At 44.1% G+C, this 16,748-nt stretch overlaps 1 protein-coding gene across 2 annotated transcripts in view; it reads right to left on the minus strand.

Moving 5' to 3' along the window:
* HECW1 (HECT, C2 and WW domain containing E3 ubiquitin protein ligase 1) overlaps positions 1–13,891 on the minus strand; it is a 785,299-nt gene extending 771,408 nt beyond the window's left edge. For both annotated transcript variants that reach the window (XM_063922467.1, XM_063922469.1), the window contains exon 1: positions 13,634–13,891. In XM_063922467.1, coding sequence (XP_063778537.1) covers positions 13,634–13,666 — 33 coding nt within the window. In that variant the 5' untranslated portion in view covers positions 13,667–13,891. The remainder of the gene's footprint in view (positions 1–13,633) is intronic.
* Between the last annotated feature and the right edge of the window lie 2,857 nt (positions 13,892–16,748).

Below are 16,748 nucleotides of genomic sequence, written 5' to 3' on the forward strand. Positions count from 1 at the left end.
GGTTAACAGGATCGTGTCTCTGTCTAATGTGTCAATATTTTCTGACAGTTTTTCTGACCACGCAGTGGCAGCACTGCACATCCAAGCTGACGCAATAGCTGGCCTAAGTATAATGCCTGTGTGTGTATATACAGACTTCAGGATCGCCTCCTGCTTTCTATCAGCAGGTTCCTTGAGGGCGGCTGTATCCGGAGACGGTAGTGCCACCTTTTTAGACAAACGTGTGAGCGCTTTATCCACCCTAGGAGGTGTTTCCCAACGTGACCTATCCTCTGGCGGGAAAGGGAACGCCATTAGTACCTTCTTAGGAATTACCAATTTTTTATCAGGGAAAGCCCACGCATCTTCACACACTTCATTTAATTCCTCTGACGGGGGAAAGACTACGGGTAGTTTTTTCTCCCCAAACATAATACCCTTTTTAGTGGTACCTGTATTTATATCAGAAATGTGTAACACCTCTTTCATTGCCTCAATCATGCAGTGAATGGCCTTAGTGGGCATCAGGTTAGACTCATCGTCGTCGACACTGGTGTCAGTATCAGTGTCGACATCTGGGTCTGCTTGAGGTAGCGGGCGTTTTAGAACCCCTGACGACCCCTGCGACGCCTGGGCAGGCACGAGCTGAGAAGTCGGCTGTCCCACATTTGGCATGTCGTCGATTTTCTTATATAAGGAGTCTATACGTGCACTCATTACTTTCCATAAGCCCATCCACTCAGGTGTCTGCCCCACAGGGGGTGACATCCCTTCTAAGGGCATCTGCTCCGCCTCCACATCATTATCCTCATCAAACATGTCGACACAGCCGTACCGACACACCGCACACACACAAGGAATGCTCCGAATGAGGACAGGACCCACAAAAGCCCTTTGGGGGGACAGAGTGAGAGTATGCCAGCACACACCAGAGCGCTATATAATGCAGGGACTAACTGAGTTATGTCCCCTATAGCTGCTTTTTATATTATATATCTGTTGCGCCTAAATTTAGTGCCCCCCCTCTCTGTTTTTACCCTGTTCTGAAGTGTAGACTGCAGGGGAGAGCCAGGGAGCTTCCTTCCAGCGGATCTGTGAAGGAGAAATGGCGCCAGTGTGTCTGAGGGAGATAGCTCCGCCCCTTTTCCGCTGCCTATTCTCCCACTTTTTCCTGGATTCTGGCAGGGGTATTTACCACATATATAGCCTCTGGGGCTATATATTGTGGTATTTTGCCAGCCAAGGTGTTTTTTATTGCTGCTCAGGGAGCCCCCCCCCCCAAGCGCCCTGCACCCTCAGTGACCGGAGTGTGAAGTGTGCATGAGGAGCAATGGCGCACAGCTGCAGTGCTGTGCGCTACCTTGGTGAAGACTGATGTCTTCTGCCGCCGTTTTTCCGGACCTCTTCTTGCTTCTGGCTCTGTAAGGGGGACGGCGGCGTGGCTCCGGGACCGAACACCAAGGACTGGGCCTGCGGTCGATCCCTCTGGAGCTAATGGTGTCCAGTAGCCTAAGAAGCCCAATCCGGCTGCAAGCAGGCGAGTTCGCTTCTTCTCCCCTTAGTCCCTCGCTGCAGTGAGCCTGTTGCCAGCAGGTCTCACTGAAAATAAAAAACCTAAACTATACTTTCTTTCTAAGGGCTCAGGAGAGCCCCTAGTGTGCATCCAACCTCGGCCGGGCACGAAATCTAACTGAGGCTTGGAGGAGGGTCATAGTGGGAGGAGCCAGTGCACACCAGGTAGTCATAAATCTTTCTAGAGTGCCCAGCCTCCTTCGGAGCCCGCTATTCCCCATGGTCCTTACGGAGTTCCCAGCATCCACTAGGACGTCAGAGAAATATACATTTCTCCAGTCAAGCAGATCAGAAGCAACATGTGCCAATGTATTTCCAATTTTGTATCAGGCCCCATAATGTTCTCATCAATGATGTAAACTCAGATGACTGGCTGGTAACCAGTGAAGTAATTTAGGGATCAGTGCTGGGCTAATTTTTGTTTAATGCATTCGTTAGTGTTATTTCTTGTAATCTATGGGGTGTATTCAATTGCTGTCGGAAGCTGCCGTCTTGTCGGAAAGGCGGCAGTTTCCGACAGGTTTAGGTCGGAAGGGGTTCTGATCTATTCAATGCGGCTGATTTTTTCCAACAAGTCGGGAATTCCTGACTTGTTGGAAAACACATGGATTGTCAGATTAGCCGCGAATCCACGTGTTTCGTGGCCAAATCCGACAGGTTTTGGCCCCAGTTCCGACAATGTCAATCCGACTTTTTTTTAAAGTTGGATTGACATTGTCGGAACCGGGGAGATGAGACGGGTGAGTATTGGCAGCAGACTCGGCTGCACGGCAGTGACAGCAGCAGAAGGTACTCTGGCACTCAGCAGACCCGGCAGCACGGCAGTGACAGCAGCAGCAGGAACTCTGGCGCCCAGCAGACCCGGCAGCACGGCAGTGACAGCCGCAGCAGGAACTCCGGCTCTCAGCAGACCCGGCCGCACGACAGTGGCAGCAGCAGCACGGACACCTGCCTCCCCAAGTACTGACAGTTGTTGGGAGCGGCCAAATTAGACAGTCGGATTTGGCTGCCCCATTGAATACTGAACTGACAGGTAATGAATACACCCATATGTCCTTTTGTAGATGTTGCAAAAATATGTCACAGGATTGATACCCCAGACAGAGCTGGCCTGATCCTAATTTTTTTAGTAAGCGAATATAGATTTTGGCGCCCCCCCAGTGGAATATATAGGTAGTGTTTATGGATTTTGAAAGGTGCAGGGTGCTAGAATGAACACTATATAGGGGCATGGCCACAGAATAGTACCAATTCACATTACACCACACACCAGTGTCCGTTATTCACATTAAACCACACAGTAGTACTTCTTATACATGTTATTACCCCACAGTAAATCTGCTTCATGCTTCTTGTACACGTTACCCCACAGTAAATCTGCTTATACATGTTACGCCACAGTAAAGACCCTTATACACGTTATGCCATGGATGAAGCAGCGATATAAGGTTCCTACCAAACTAATGTGTTTAACAGTTTAGTCTTAAAATAACTTTTTTCTTCAAATTTGTTCTAGAGCAATTTAGAAAATGAAAACTAAGTAATTGATTGCTATGGGTATCACATTATGCCACACTGTAGTGCCCACACATTATACCACACTGCCGTCCCCACACATTATGCACCACTGTTGTGTCCACACATTGTGCATCAATTCAGGGCCCACGCATTATGCCACACTGCAGTGTCCACACATTGTGCAACAATGAGGTGCCCACGCATTGCCACACTGCAATGCCCACGCATTTAAACACACTGCAGTGCCCACACATTATACCACACTGTAATGTCAACACATTATACAACACTGCAGTCTCCACACATTATGCTACACTGCAGTGCCCACACATTATGCCACATTACAGTACACATGCATTATACCACACTACAGTGCCCATGCATTATACCACACTGCAGTGCCCACACATTATACCACACTGTAGTCCCCACAAATTATGCCACACTGTAATGCCCACACATTATGCTATACTGCACGCCCCCCACCCCACACACACATTATGCCACACTGTAGCCTCCACATACTATACCACACTGCAGCATACTTGCCTACCTGACCCTCTCCATGAGGGAGAAAATGCTCTGTTCCTGGACTTTCCTGGTCATGTATGATTGCCATCACCTGTGGTGAAACACCTTTCTTATCAATGAACTAGCTCACCACAGGTGATGGCAATCATACATGACCAGGAAAGTCCAGGAACAGAGCATTTTCTCCCTCATGGAGAGGGTCAGGTAGGCAAGTATGCACTGCAGTGCCTACACATTATTTCACACATTATGCGATACTGCAGCACCACCCACCCCACACACATTATGCCACACTTTAGTCCCTACACGTTATGCCACACCATAATGCTGCCGCCGTGTCCCTGCTCTCACCGAGCCATTTCTATTGGGGACTCAGAGGCGTAACTCTGGGAGGCAACGGAGTCATCTGCCGCCGGGCTCCTGCTCTGAAGGGGGGCACCTCTCCTCCCATTCTGTGACACCATTGAATTAAGTTAATTGATAGTTGCCACTATCTCTTCAGTGGCCGACTTCCTCACTGGTCCCTGCACCTTACAAATCACACCCTTTTTATTATACTGAATATACACATTTTACAAGTGTCATACCCAGGATTAGAAACCACAACCTATTACACTGGATGCAATGTTTGTGCCTGTATAGGAAACATGAGAATTCTAACTATATGAAGTTACTTCTCTGACAATTACACGCAACTTCATATAGTTAACATTCTCATGCTTACTGTACAGGGGCAAATAGCTCCATCAGTAAAGTGTCTGCTGTCAGCGTAACAGGTCATGGGTTCTAATCCTGGGTTTGACTGCTAAGAAATGTGTGATTTAAAATAAAAGACAATGAAGTGTATGTATACAGTATATCGTACATATATATATTTATCTAAATATATGGGGGGGCACCAATATTTATCTTGCCTCCGGGCAACTGAGACGAACTTACGCCACTGTGGGGACTGTAACATGCACCCACTGTATTTATTCCACTGGTAGCACCTCTTCAATATGGCGCTCTATACCGCCGCGTACCCAGCTTATGCATCGGGCCTGCAGTGACCGCAGATTGAGTAACTACAGGTGTAGTGATTTAAGGAAAGTAAAGCATGAACCATAGTGTGGGATCTTACATTTAGTACTTTAAATATGTGCCACAAAAATCCAAAATAGAAAACTGAGGGCCAACAGAGGGTCGGGACCATGGAGTTGTTATTATTATTATTATTATCCATTATTTATATAGTGTCATAAGTGCATTGCCTCAAGATACGTAAGCATAAACAGTGCACACAAAACAAGAGGAAACAAAATGCTAACTACTTCCAGTATAAAACACTGTAAAAAATATGGGATGCAAGCTATATACAGGGCCGAAACGAGGATTTCCAGCACCCGGGGCAAGGCAATAATTAAGCAACCCCCCAAAAAATAAAATAGAAATAAATTAATAATAACAAATAATATAAATAAAAATTAAATTAAATAAATAAAAAATCTAAATATCACAATAAATTCAAAACTACACCACACAGTAGTGCTCATTAACATATATAACAAAACTGACAAAATGTATATGAATAAATGAGATGTTGACAAGCCAGGAAAACCTGCTGCATACTGCTTACATATGGACCCGTGACTGCTGCATCTCGTTTGATGGGCTATATGCACTTAACTTAATGGCACCCGGGCACACTGCTGGTGCAGATAGGAGATGAGCATATAGGTTGGCACCAAGAAAGGGAAGAAAGGTTGGCACAGAGAGATAACAAGCAAAAAGGTGGATGAGCAAAAAAGCAAGCACAGAAAGGCTTTCACAGACAAATGATTAGAAGAGAGGCTTGTGTAGAAGCAGGGAAGACAGGTTGGTGCAGGCAAGATGGGCATAGAGCTTAGATCAAAGGGAAAGAAACAGAGGCTGTTGCAAACAGTGGATGGGCACAAAGGCTGTTTGCGGACACGATGGGCAGAAACACTTGAGCCGAAGAAGGGTAGAGAGGCTGGTGCAGACAGAGCATGGGTGGAAACACTGGCGCAGACAGAGGAAGGTCAGAAAGACTGGCACAATCGAAGGAAAGAGGATGGATAGAAAGGCTGGCTCTCAGAAGAAGGGAAGAGAGACTGGCATAGACAGGATGTGCAGAAAGGCTGGCACTGAAAGACGTGAAGAGAGGCTTGCAAAAGGAAGGGAAGAGAGGCTGGCACTGAGAGGGGAAGGAAAGAGAGGCTGGCATAGAAAGGAAAAAAGCAGAAGACTGGCACAGAGGAGAAAAGTGCAGAGAGGGTCTGACATGGGCAGTAACAAAGAATGATTATGAAAAAAGTACAGGAGAAAATTTACATGTTAATATGTTAGGAAGATGAAATGTAACATAGGTATTCTTCAGGTAGGAAATAGGGAAACTACGTAATTAGAGTTTTAATAAACCTCCCCTAAGAGGATGAAAAGGGGGCTGCCAAAATGACATAATTACCGATGTGTGGCTTGCATTGCGTGAGCGATAACGCCCAAACGGACAATCAGATCAAAATCTGGATTGCACCTCCAGTGTGTAGAATTTAATAAACTACAAAAATGGTCCCGTCACCTTTTACCATACATGCTGTGGGAGCTCCTCAGGTAACGCCAAGAATCATGGATCAATATTTACTTACAATAAGACGTCTCACGTTTACATCTCTATAGATTTACCACATTTTTAAAACTCACTTAGATTTACAACCGTGAAAATCAGAAACTCCCGTGCGAAGAACTGGTAGAACAGCTAGTAGTAAAATAATTCCAGAATGCATGGGACAAACATCTGGCTAATGTTAAGAGATAATCTAATATATATATATATATATATATATATATATATATATATATAACCTTGACAAAGGGGCACCACGGCCCCGAAACGTTGGTCACTCATTTTATGATGCATTAAAATACAGTTTGCACTTTAACCATTTGGGAGGAGTCTCTGAGTGCCGCTGCATGTCTCTACAGGTTGTATGTTATATATATATATATATATATATATATATATATATAAACACCCTGAGGCTCAGGATTCTGTAGCCCAAATGTATACCTCATATTAAAAAATATTTTGTATAATAGAAATTTCAATGAAATAAATAAATAAATAAAAACATTAAGTATACGAAAACAAGCACACACACACATAGGACAGCGCAGATGGTTATCTAGTTTTGGCAAGTGTTTAGATTTGCCAAAGTAAGACACTAACACCATACCCAAATTTATAACATAATGTAGATCTTATTTTAAAGTAATTCTCATATGATTTATATGATACTTTCTATTTGATTTGTATTGTCACTGCTGGTGCTTTGTGCAAGGACTACAAATAATTTCTACCTGTGTTTCAGCAGTAGCCACAAATGCCGGCTGTCGGGATGCCGGCGATCAGGAGACCGACACACACCTGAAAATCCCACTTTTATTGTAGACACAGTTTAACTGGAAAATTGCAACAGTTCCAAAATAAAGACTCATCATTAGACTGATAAAGCATTTGGAATAGAAGACACTTTTGTATTTTGTTTCAGGCCCCACTTGCTTTAAAGAAAAGCTTATCTTTATATAAGTTGGTTGCCTACGGTGCATTCTCTGGAGTGAAATAAAAGATAGACACTAACCCCAACCTTAACCTGTTATAAAAACCTGATCTTTATATAATCCTGAAATTAGCACAACATTGTAAGATTTAGTTCTGAACCTAAAAGTAGGTCAACTAGGCCATTGTCCTGATTTTGCCTACCTAAAACATTATAATTTATATTACACAACTGGAAGTGTAAACTAAATTTTTAGTAATGCTCTCTTGAAACTACTGTAGATTCTCTCTACCTTTGGGACCCAACTGCACTCATTTTTCGCAAAGGGACAAAAGTAGCACATATAAGACATTTTTCTATACCGAAGAGAAAAGGTTCAAGTGAATATCAGCACTGATCTTTGTTTGCCGTATACAAAATAATAGGCCAATTTTAATAATAAACAAATAATTAATTTTGTTAAATATTGATTGACAGGTAGAGGCTTTTGCGGGGTGGTACAGGGCTGTGACGCAGTGTTGCAGGGGTGGTGATGCAGAGCTTGGTGGGCTTGGCAACGAAAACGGGAGTGGGTTCGAGGCAGCCACGTGATATCACACACGCCCGATTCGACCCAGAAAATGACTGCCCTGCGTCTGCCTTCGCAGCTTGTCTGTGGAGACAGGGGGGCATTCACAAATTGAATTGCGATCGCATCGCTGCTTGCCATTTACATGCTGGGCGGCCTTGCTCTGTGCTGGGCGACCCTCAGCATGCGATTTTATCATTTGCAGTTTTCAATCTTAGCAAAACTGCTGCTGAAGCTGAATGAGGTCCATAGTCAGCGCCCCTAACTAAGGAACAACTCCTTACTTAATAGAAGAGTTCTCCTTCTGGTTGTAGCATTGACAAAAATAAAAAAATTGTAATATTTACCAAAATAAGTTATTTGTTTATTATTAAAATTGACCTATTATTTTGTATGCTGCAAACAGTGATCAAAGCTGATATTCACTTGAACTGTTCACATAACTGAGATGCGTTCGCATCTCCCCACCTGAGCAAGCACAGAGGGGGTCCTGTGTGTGCGCACTGCGAGGGGAATCTGGGAGATGTGATTGCATCTGAGTAGCGACTGCTACTGAATACCCCAGTAGTACTGAGAGAATTGTTATACCCCTCTCATACCCCTTTTCCACTGTGTACCCGGAAAATTGCTGGGTCTATAACCCGGCAATTTCACAGGTCCTAAACCCGACTCGGCTAAAGAGCAAGGTCAGGGACCTGGGTTGGAACCTTTTCAACTGGCAAAAATCCCGGGTGGATGAGCGTTAATGTGCAAAAACACAGCATTTTTACGTCAGTGGAAAAGGGGTATCACACTACACGCACGTGAATGCACATCAACTCGGGATTTTGCTTAGTGTGAAAGCAAACAACCTAGGACTAAGTCAAGGGTGCCAGCCTGGTTTTTTACCGGGGTCGGGGCTGAGACCGGGAATTTGCCGGCTTGTAGGCATGGCGATTTCCCGGCTTTCAAGTGTGAAAGGGGTATTGTATCCCTCAGCATGAGTCAATGAGACTTAAGGCGGTACTCACGGAGCGATTTCTACTTAATTCCTAAGCAATCTGACTAGATTGCTCAGAAATTGAGCACAGATCACTCTGTGTGTAGGGTGCCGGCGACAGCGATGCGCGGTCCCGCGCGTCACTATTGCCAGCTCTAGATTTGGCAAGAATGCATGCCAAATCTAGTCAGGTCTCTCACTTCACTGCTGTCTGAAGTGAGCAGTCCCCACTCCCACCTCTCCGCTCAGCACATATCGCGCTGTGCAGGGGGGAGAGATGTGTGCTGAGCAGTCTGTGATAGATCGCTCAGCACACATCTCTACGTGTGTACATCCCAGTATGGATAAGGTATTGGGGGTCATTCCGAGTTGATCGCACGTAGCTGCTTTTTGCAGCCCGTGCGATCAACTATACTCCGCCTATGGGCGTGGGTTTTTTCCCATAGCAAGGCTGCGTTCGCTTGTGCAGCCCTGCTATGGGGAAAAAATGTGTGCAGTTTCTAAGTAGATCTAGACTTACTTACCAGCTGCAACGTTTTCAGCCTGTTCGGTCCTGGCTCTGACGTCAAACACCCGCCCTGGACACGCCTGCGTTTCTTCAAACACGCCTGCGTTTTTCTTACCACTCCCAGAAAATGGGTCCGAACACTGTGTTGCCGCCCAGGAACGCCCACCTCCTGTCTATCTTCAAGCGATCGCCGCAGCGATTGCTTTCTTTGTCCCCTTCGACTTTGCCCGGTGCGCAACGACGTGCGTGTGCATTACGGCCCCTGCGCATGCACAGTAGTGACCCGGTCGCAGCTGTGCGAGCGAAAGCACGCTGCGATCGCGTCGGAATGACCACCATTGCCTTTCCTGTAACTCAGGCACAATAAAAAATTATGCATGACCTACAAACAATCCAAAAACAAGATTTGAAAGAAGAGATCTAGTGTTACAGTCACTGATAAGACATATTTTTAGTTTAATACTTAAGCACGTACAGTATAAGCTGAGCACCTCAGTCACGGGATAAGAGATCATTCACATCAAGATTTTTTCTTGTCATAAAGAACGGGATGTAATGAAGTCCGAGTTCGGCTGCCGTGCGGGATGCCGGCTGGACTCAAGATGTTTTTTTTAAAGGGCAATCATGTATATGGCTAAACCATGCCTTGTACATTATTGCCCCTTTAAAAAAACATCCGCGTTTGGCCAGCATCCCGCACGGCCGCCAAACTTGGACTTCATTACATCGCAACGTGTGTTTTTTTCCACAACTTTCAGGATCATAACAGATAGAACTTAGGGGGGTAATTATCAAAGCTTGGAGACAGATAAAGTGGAGAGAGATAAAGTATCAACCAATCAGGTCCAAACTATCATTTTTCAAACACAGCATGTAATATGGCAGTTTGAAGCTGATTGGTTAGTACTTTATCTCTCTCCAAGCTCTGATAAATCTCCCACATAGTATTTTATGTTACTTCCCCCCATGCTTAGCTCAAACATTGATAATGGGGTGCTTTTTTGAACTTTGTACATATAAAACCAGTGGGGGCCATTTACAGATCGACTTTTCTGCAGTTAACACTCACAAAATGGCAAAAAAATGAACCAATATAAACTTTTCGAAATAAGTCTGAAAAAGGCTGCTGTTCTCTTCTCACTGATGAACAAAGTTTTGGTGATGGCAAAGCTAAAGAAATCGCAATTGTGAAAGCAGTAATTTCTATAACATCACACATACTGTAGTTATATGGATTAAAAACTCTCAATACAAACCTTGCTTTATTCAGTTTACAAGTATGCTTAGACATGTCACACACTGGGCCATATTTAGAGATGGACGCAGTGACGATGTTGGATGTAAGCGGATGGTGTTTTGAGTCTGAGCGTGCATCCGAGCCACACTGCACATGTGTCCCGATGTTTACCACACATAGACGCAGACTCAGGGGCGCTTTAAGAGAGGAGGGGACCCGCGTGCAGCCTCTGTCGCGGGCCTTCTCCCCTCCGGCAGCAGTAGACTCTGGCATAATGCCAGAGTCTACTGCGCATGCGCAGGTCTCCGGGAACATGTCGGCTGCGCCTTTTTCCCGAGGATACCTTCAGTGTGCATGCACAAATCACTCAGAAATGGCCGCGGCGGCCATTTTCTGAGTGATTTGTGCCCGCACAGCAGTGACACCATCGCAGGACTCCGGAGGGGTAAGTATAATGTATCAGTGCAGTGTTTGCGGTGTGGCCCCCCTTGGACCCAGGGTCCCGTGTGCACCGCACACACTGCACCCATTATAGAAATGCCAATGCGCAGACTGAAATTGCACACAGATAGTAAATTGTGGGTAACATTTCAGGGTGGTAACACGGGGCTGGCTAACCAGTTGCGGGCATTTCATGGTCAGCAACTGGGTTTGAAGACTGCCGTTGCATTGACACAGGCAGCCATTTTTAGAAAGAGATTCTTGTGCCTCCATAAGGCTGTTGCAATCTCTGATGGTGCCACCAATGGTGCAACTTAATACGCACAGCGGCGGATTAGTGCACCAGCTTATGGGCGTTTCAGCAGGAAGACCAGCTACAACGGAATTAACATAAAGACGCAGTCATGGCTAAAACTGCGGCCACCTCTGAATCCATCCCCCCATGCTGCATGTGTCACTATAGTGTAAGTGACCATGGCCCTATGATTCTATACAAGGACAGTATAGAGGAAGCCCTTTCATTTGGAGCTGTAGGGAGTATCAGTCTAACATTCTACTGACTACTCATGGGTACACAATACAGCAGCTTGTACTCATTTGTGGTTCTATAAGACGGAAAAGTAGAAAATATTTCTCAAAATAGCATGTCTGCTTGTTTAGAAGATCGGGCAAACTTTTTTTAATCACTTCATTAAAAAAAAAAAAGTAATTCATTCAAATATTCCTCCTCTGCCTGTAAGAATATATCTTGTTAAAACACTTACAAATTAGTACTAAAAAAAAAGATACATCAGTGTTTGCGATAGTGACTCATGGACTTGTTCCTGTTGTAAACTGTGGAAAGCGGTCGTTCTATTACTGGCGTAAGAAGCTTGTGCGGTAACAACAGCAATCCTGGAATTATCACAGAACTGGCCACCTGTCTGGGACATCTTCAATAAGAATGCCAAAATGACATCCACTAATTGATGCACATTTAGCCCATGCTCTGTGACCCATCCTGAGCCAGATGGTAATAAAGGAACACAGATGTTATCCCACTGAGGAAGCATTTACAGTCATAAATTAATGTATTTAAATTGCATAATCTTTAACAATAGTATTACTTTCACAAGCTACCACTTGCCTTCACAATGTCACGTTATAATAATGCAAATATCTTACCATTGCTGAGTAAGCACAGCGTGCAAGCTTTCGAGAACACAAATGACTATTTACTAGATATATAGTTTACAATCTACAGTATTAGCATGATAATTTTTGGATTTCAAATTAACCAAGGTAGAGAGAGATCCTTATGCATTGAAGGAAGGTTATAACACACTGCCTAACTTAACTATGGTAGTGAATACTCAGTCACCTTCTTCCTTTTCTCTATTTCTCTTTTGATTTCATTTTGCTTTAACTCCTTTGGAGATCCTGGTTATCCCTTACAGAACTGCCCACACTGACCTTGCAAGGCCCTTTAAAAGTTTTTGGGGTAACTCTAAAACGTTTTGCTATATCTGATGGAAATTCAAACCAATGTATACAGTACATCAAGGCAACTATGAGACAAATATACAATGAATTGTCCAAAGAACTGTCTGTCTTTTCCCTAAAGGTATATAAAGGTGTATCGCGGTGTCTGTGTACACAAACCAATGCAGTATTAAATAATAACATGGATTTTAGCATTTAGGTTCACAATCATTAATAAGTGCAGATCTGTAAAGATCTAAGTATCATACACTGATCTCTGGCTAAGCTTTGGTTTATTGCAGATTTCTGTATCATTCTCTCTGCATGATGCGAAAGCTGTCTCTGAATATGTTATTTCATAAATTGAATTAAAAAAAAAAACAGCACACAATAGCTGTCATCAAACCCTGTGTACTTGCAATCAATGTCATTGGAAAATACTATTTACTGTATTGTCAAGACCTCAGAAAATAAGACAGAACCCAAGGGACAAGGCTAGGATGCATACCGCAATTGGTGGAAGACAGTGTGTAAGAAGGGAGCTGGCCAGTGCTGAATCCCTGGCTTATGTACACCCATTCACCCTCAGTACAGCCACTGGCAGCACCTGCAATGGCACATTCATAGCATACAAGGCAGCCAACAACACAAGCCTTAGCTGCAGCATCCAGCCATCCCTATGGTGACTATGCTATTATACCTCCCCACTATCACTCACCCAAGCCTTGCAGCCCCAGGACTGTGTAGTGTCACATGCTATAAGGCAGCTGTCAGTAAAAAGGCTGCATTGAGGTTTTCTTTGTTTAGAGCCAGAGACAGCCACATCTGAGTCTCCCATATGGAAGACTTCCCTATGTATAGTGAGGGCAGGCCATCCTGCCTATATATCACCACCATCAGCACAGCCTGGGATAATGCACACAGCAGCCCACCCTGAGGGAGGGCAAGGCAGCATCACATATTGTATACAATTCCATGTTAGAGACAGGCTTCCCATCCTCTATGGCATGGGATAATAGCACAGCACTAGCCATCGGGGGTATCCCGTCTGGCAAGGTACAGCAGATACCAGTATCTATCAGAGATTATCATATACTGTACTATGCACATAGTGGTATATAATGCGCTGCAGAGATATATGTGGCAGTAGTGTCACACAAAGCATGTGTGCCTGTAAGGGAGACAGTCACTGCGCTGTATATAAGGAGTGGGCTGACGCACTCTGTGCTCTGTCCTGTGACAGGTGAAATGGACAGGCCTAACAAAGAGGGTACTATACCTGTATAATAAGTGTCCGGGCAGAATAAATCATAATCCACAGTGCCAGGCTCGGCTTTATATCCAGCAGGTGTCAGGCATGGCTCAGTCAGCGCAGCACTGCAGCACACATACGGGGTCCTGTAGGTTAGTAAGTGTGTGCAGCAATCCGGTCATACACGCAGCATATTCCAGCACAGACACACGCTATAGCGCTCCCCCTCCCGCCGGCACTCTCTCTCCGCTCTCTAGGTACCAGGGAGGCTGCAGCCAACCACACGCTGCTACTGCTGCTGCTGATCACTTGCAAGCAGGTCCTCCCTCTGCCCTCCTACCACTCCTCCCTTCCCATCCAATGCACTGTAATGTATTATACACCAACACCTAGGTCGTTCGCATCACGCACTGCTAGCTGCTAGCACAGGTTGTAATACTGAGCTTGTAGCAGAAGCATATATACCCCATCCATTTTTGATAGATGATACATACTGTAGTATGGAGAAGATCACTATGGGAAGATGCAGCCATCCAGTGTAGCAATAAACTGAGCTTGTTGTGCGTGTCCTTGTCTGTTGAGCGTCCTATCCGGTCGGGGTGTGCCTATTATAGCTGTCACCTGGGAGATGGGGACAAGGCCAGATTAACAATGGGGTGGGTGGAGCTGCAGCTCCAGGCCCTCCCATGAAAATAGGCCCACAGGAGACTGACAGCCTTGACAGAAATAATTTATTTTCCTGTCACAGGCTGCAACTTGCAGTGTTATCCTCCTAGACCCCGCCCATACATAAACTTATTGGCCTGCCAGCCCACGCACCCAATGCTGTCATTAGGGGGAAACCGAAAAGAGCACATTATTGTCTTTCATGGCTATGAAGAAAGAAAGAAAGAAAGAAAGAAAGAAAGAAGACGAAGACGAAGAAGAAGAAGAAGAAGAAGAAGAAGAAGAAGAAGAAGAAGAAAAAAGAAAGAAAGAAAGAAAGAAAGAAAGAAAGAAAAGCCCCGGTGGGCTGGAGCCTGCCAGGTGAAGACACTGGAAGCCCTGGTGGTTTGATGCCCGCCAGATGATGATGCCGGAAGCGTTGGAGAGAAAGAAAGAAAGAAAGAAAGAAAGAAAGAAAGAAAGAAAGAAAGAAAGAAAGAAAGAAAGAAAGAAAGAAAGAAAGAAAGAACATCCAATGTGCAACAAAATGAATAAACATAAGTTTAAAACACATTTTGATATTAGAATGCCTTTTTTCACAGCCTGAGTGTGGTTTCTTCAGGCAGTGGAGCGGGAAAGATATTACTAAAGATTCAAATAAATAGTAAGATGTTCATACTTAATCACCTATTCATTATCATAAGTGTAACTATAAAACTAGTTGCTGCTCTGAAAAGAAGATAGAATGGGAAGTTCAATAATTGTATGTAACCACTTAAATAGGAATTTGTTTAATGTTCTAACATGCATTTTTCATACTGCACCAGTTAGTATTTTAGGTTTAGTGCCCTTTAATATACATTTAATAGAAGCATGGTATTTAATTTGTGATTTCAAATAGTATTGTTGGATTCTGCATTTTGGTGGTGGACAAATCTACAGTGGAATCAGAACATGACAAAGGGAAATACAGTTGTGCTCATAAGTTTACATACCCTAGAAGAATTTGTGATTTTCTGGCCATTTGTCAGAGAATATGAATGATAACTCATTCACTCACTTTTCTTTCACTCATCGTTAGTGGTTGGGTGAAGCCATTTATTGTCAGACAACTGTGTTTACTCTTTTTAAATCATAATGACAACAGAAACTACCCAAATGACCCTGATCAAAAGTTTACATTTCCCAGTTCTTAATACCGTGTATTGCCCCCTTTAACATCAATGACAGCTTGAAGTCTTTTGTGGTAGTTGTGGATGAGGCTCTTTATTTTCTTAGATGGTAAAGCTGCCCATTCTTCTTGGCAAAAAGCCTCCAGTTCCTGTAAATTCTTCGGCTGTCTTGCATGAACTGCATGTTTGAGATCTCCCCAGAGTGGCTCAATGATATTGAGGTCAGGAGACTGAGATGGCCACTCCAGAACCTTCACTTTATTCTGCTGTAGCCAATGACAGGTCGACTTGGCCTTGTGTTTTGGGTCATTGTCATGTTGGAACGTCCAAGTACGTCCCATGCGCAGTTTCTGGGCTGATGAGTGCAAATTTTCCTCCAGTATTTTCTGATAACATGCTGCATTCATCTTGCCATCAATTTTGACCAAGTTTCCTGTGCCTTTGTAGCTCACACATCCCCAAAACATCAGCGATCCACCTCCGTGTTTCACGGTAGGAATGGTGTACCTTTTATCATAGGCCTTGTTGACTCCTCTCCAAATGTAAAGTTTATGGTTGTGGCCAAAAAGTTAAATTTTGGTCTTATCACTCCAAATGACTTTGTTCCAGAAGTTTTGAGGCTTGTCTCTGCGCTGCTTGGAGTATTGTAAGCGGGATGCTTTGTGGCATTTGCGTAGTAATGGCTTTCTTCTGGCGACTCGACCATGCAGCCCATTTTTCTTCAAATGCCTCCTTACTGTGCATCTTGAAACAACCACACCACTTTTTTTCAGAGAGTCCTTTATTTCAGCTGAAGTTATTTGTGGATTTTTCTTTGCATCCCGAACAATTTTCCTGGCAGTTGTGGCTGAAATTTTTGTTGGTCTACCTGACCGTTATTTGGTTTCCACAGAATCCCTAATTTTCCACTTCTTAATTAGAGTTTGAACACTGCTGATTGCCATTTTCAATTGCTTGGATATCTTTTTATATCCCTTTCCTGTTTTATACAGTTCAATTACCTTTTCCCGTAGATCCTTTGACAATTCTTTTGCTTTCCCCATGACTCAGAATCCAGACACGTCAGTGCAGCACTGGATGAAAGATGCAAGGGTCTTTTCAGGAGTCCAGAAACTCACTGACCTTTTATACACACACACTGATTACAAGCAAACAGATCACGGGTGAGGATGGTTACCTTTAGTAGCCATTCAAACCCGTTTGTGTCAACTTGTGTGCATGTTATCAGGCATAAATCTCCAGGGTATGTAAACTTTTGATCAGGGTCATTTGGGTAGTTTCTGTTGTCATTATGATTTAAAAAGAGTAAACACAGTTGTTTGACA

This window comes from Pseudophryne corroboree, chromosome 5 (genome assembly GCF_028390025.1).
Source record: "Pseudophryne corroboree isolate aPseCor3 chromosome 5, aPseCor3.hap2, whole genome shotgun sequence".
Taxonomy (NCBI): domain Eukaryota; kingdom Metazoa; phylum Chordata; class Amphibia; order Anura; family Myobatrachidae; genus Pseudophryne; species Pseudophryne corroboree.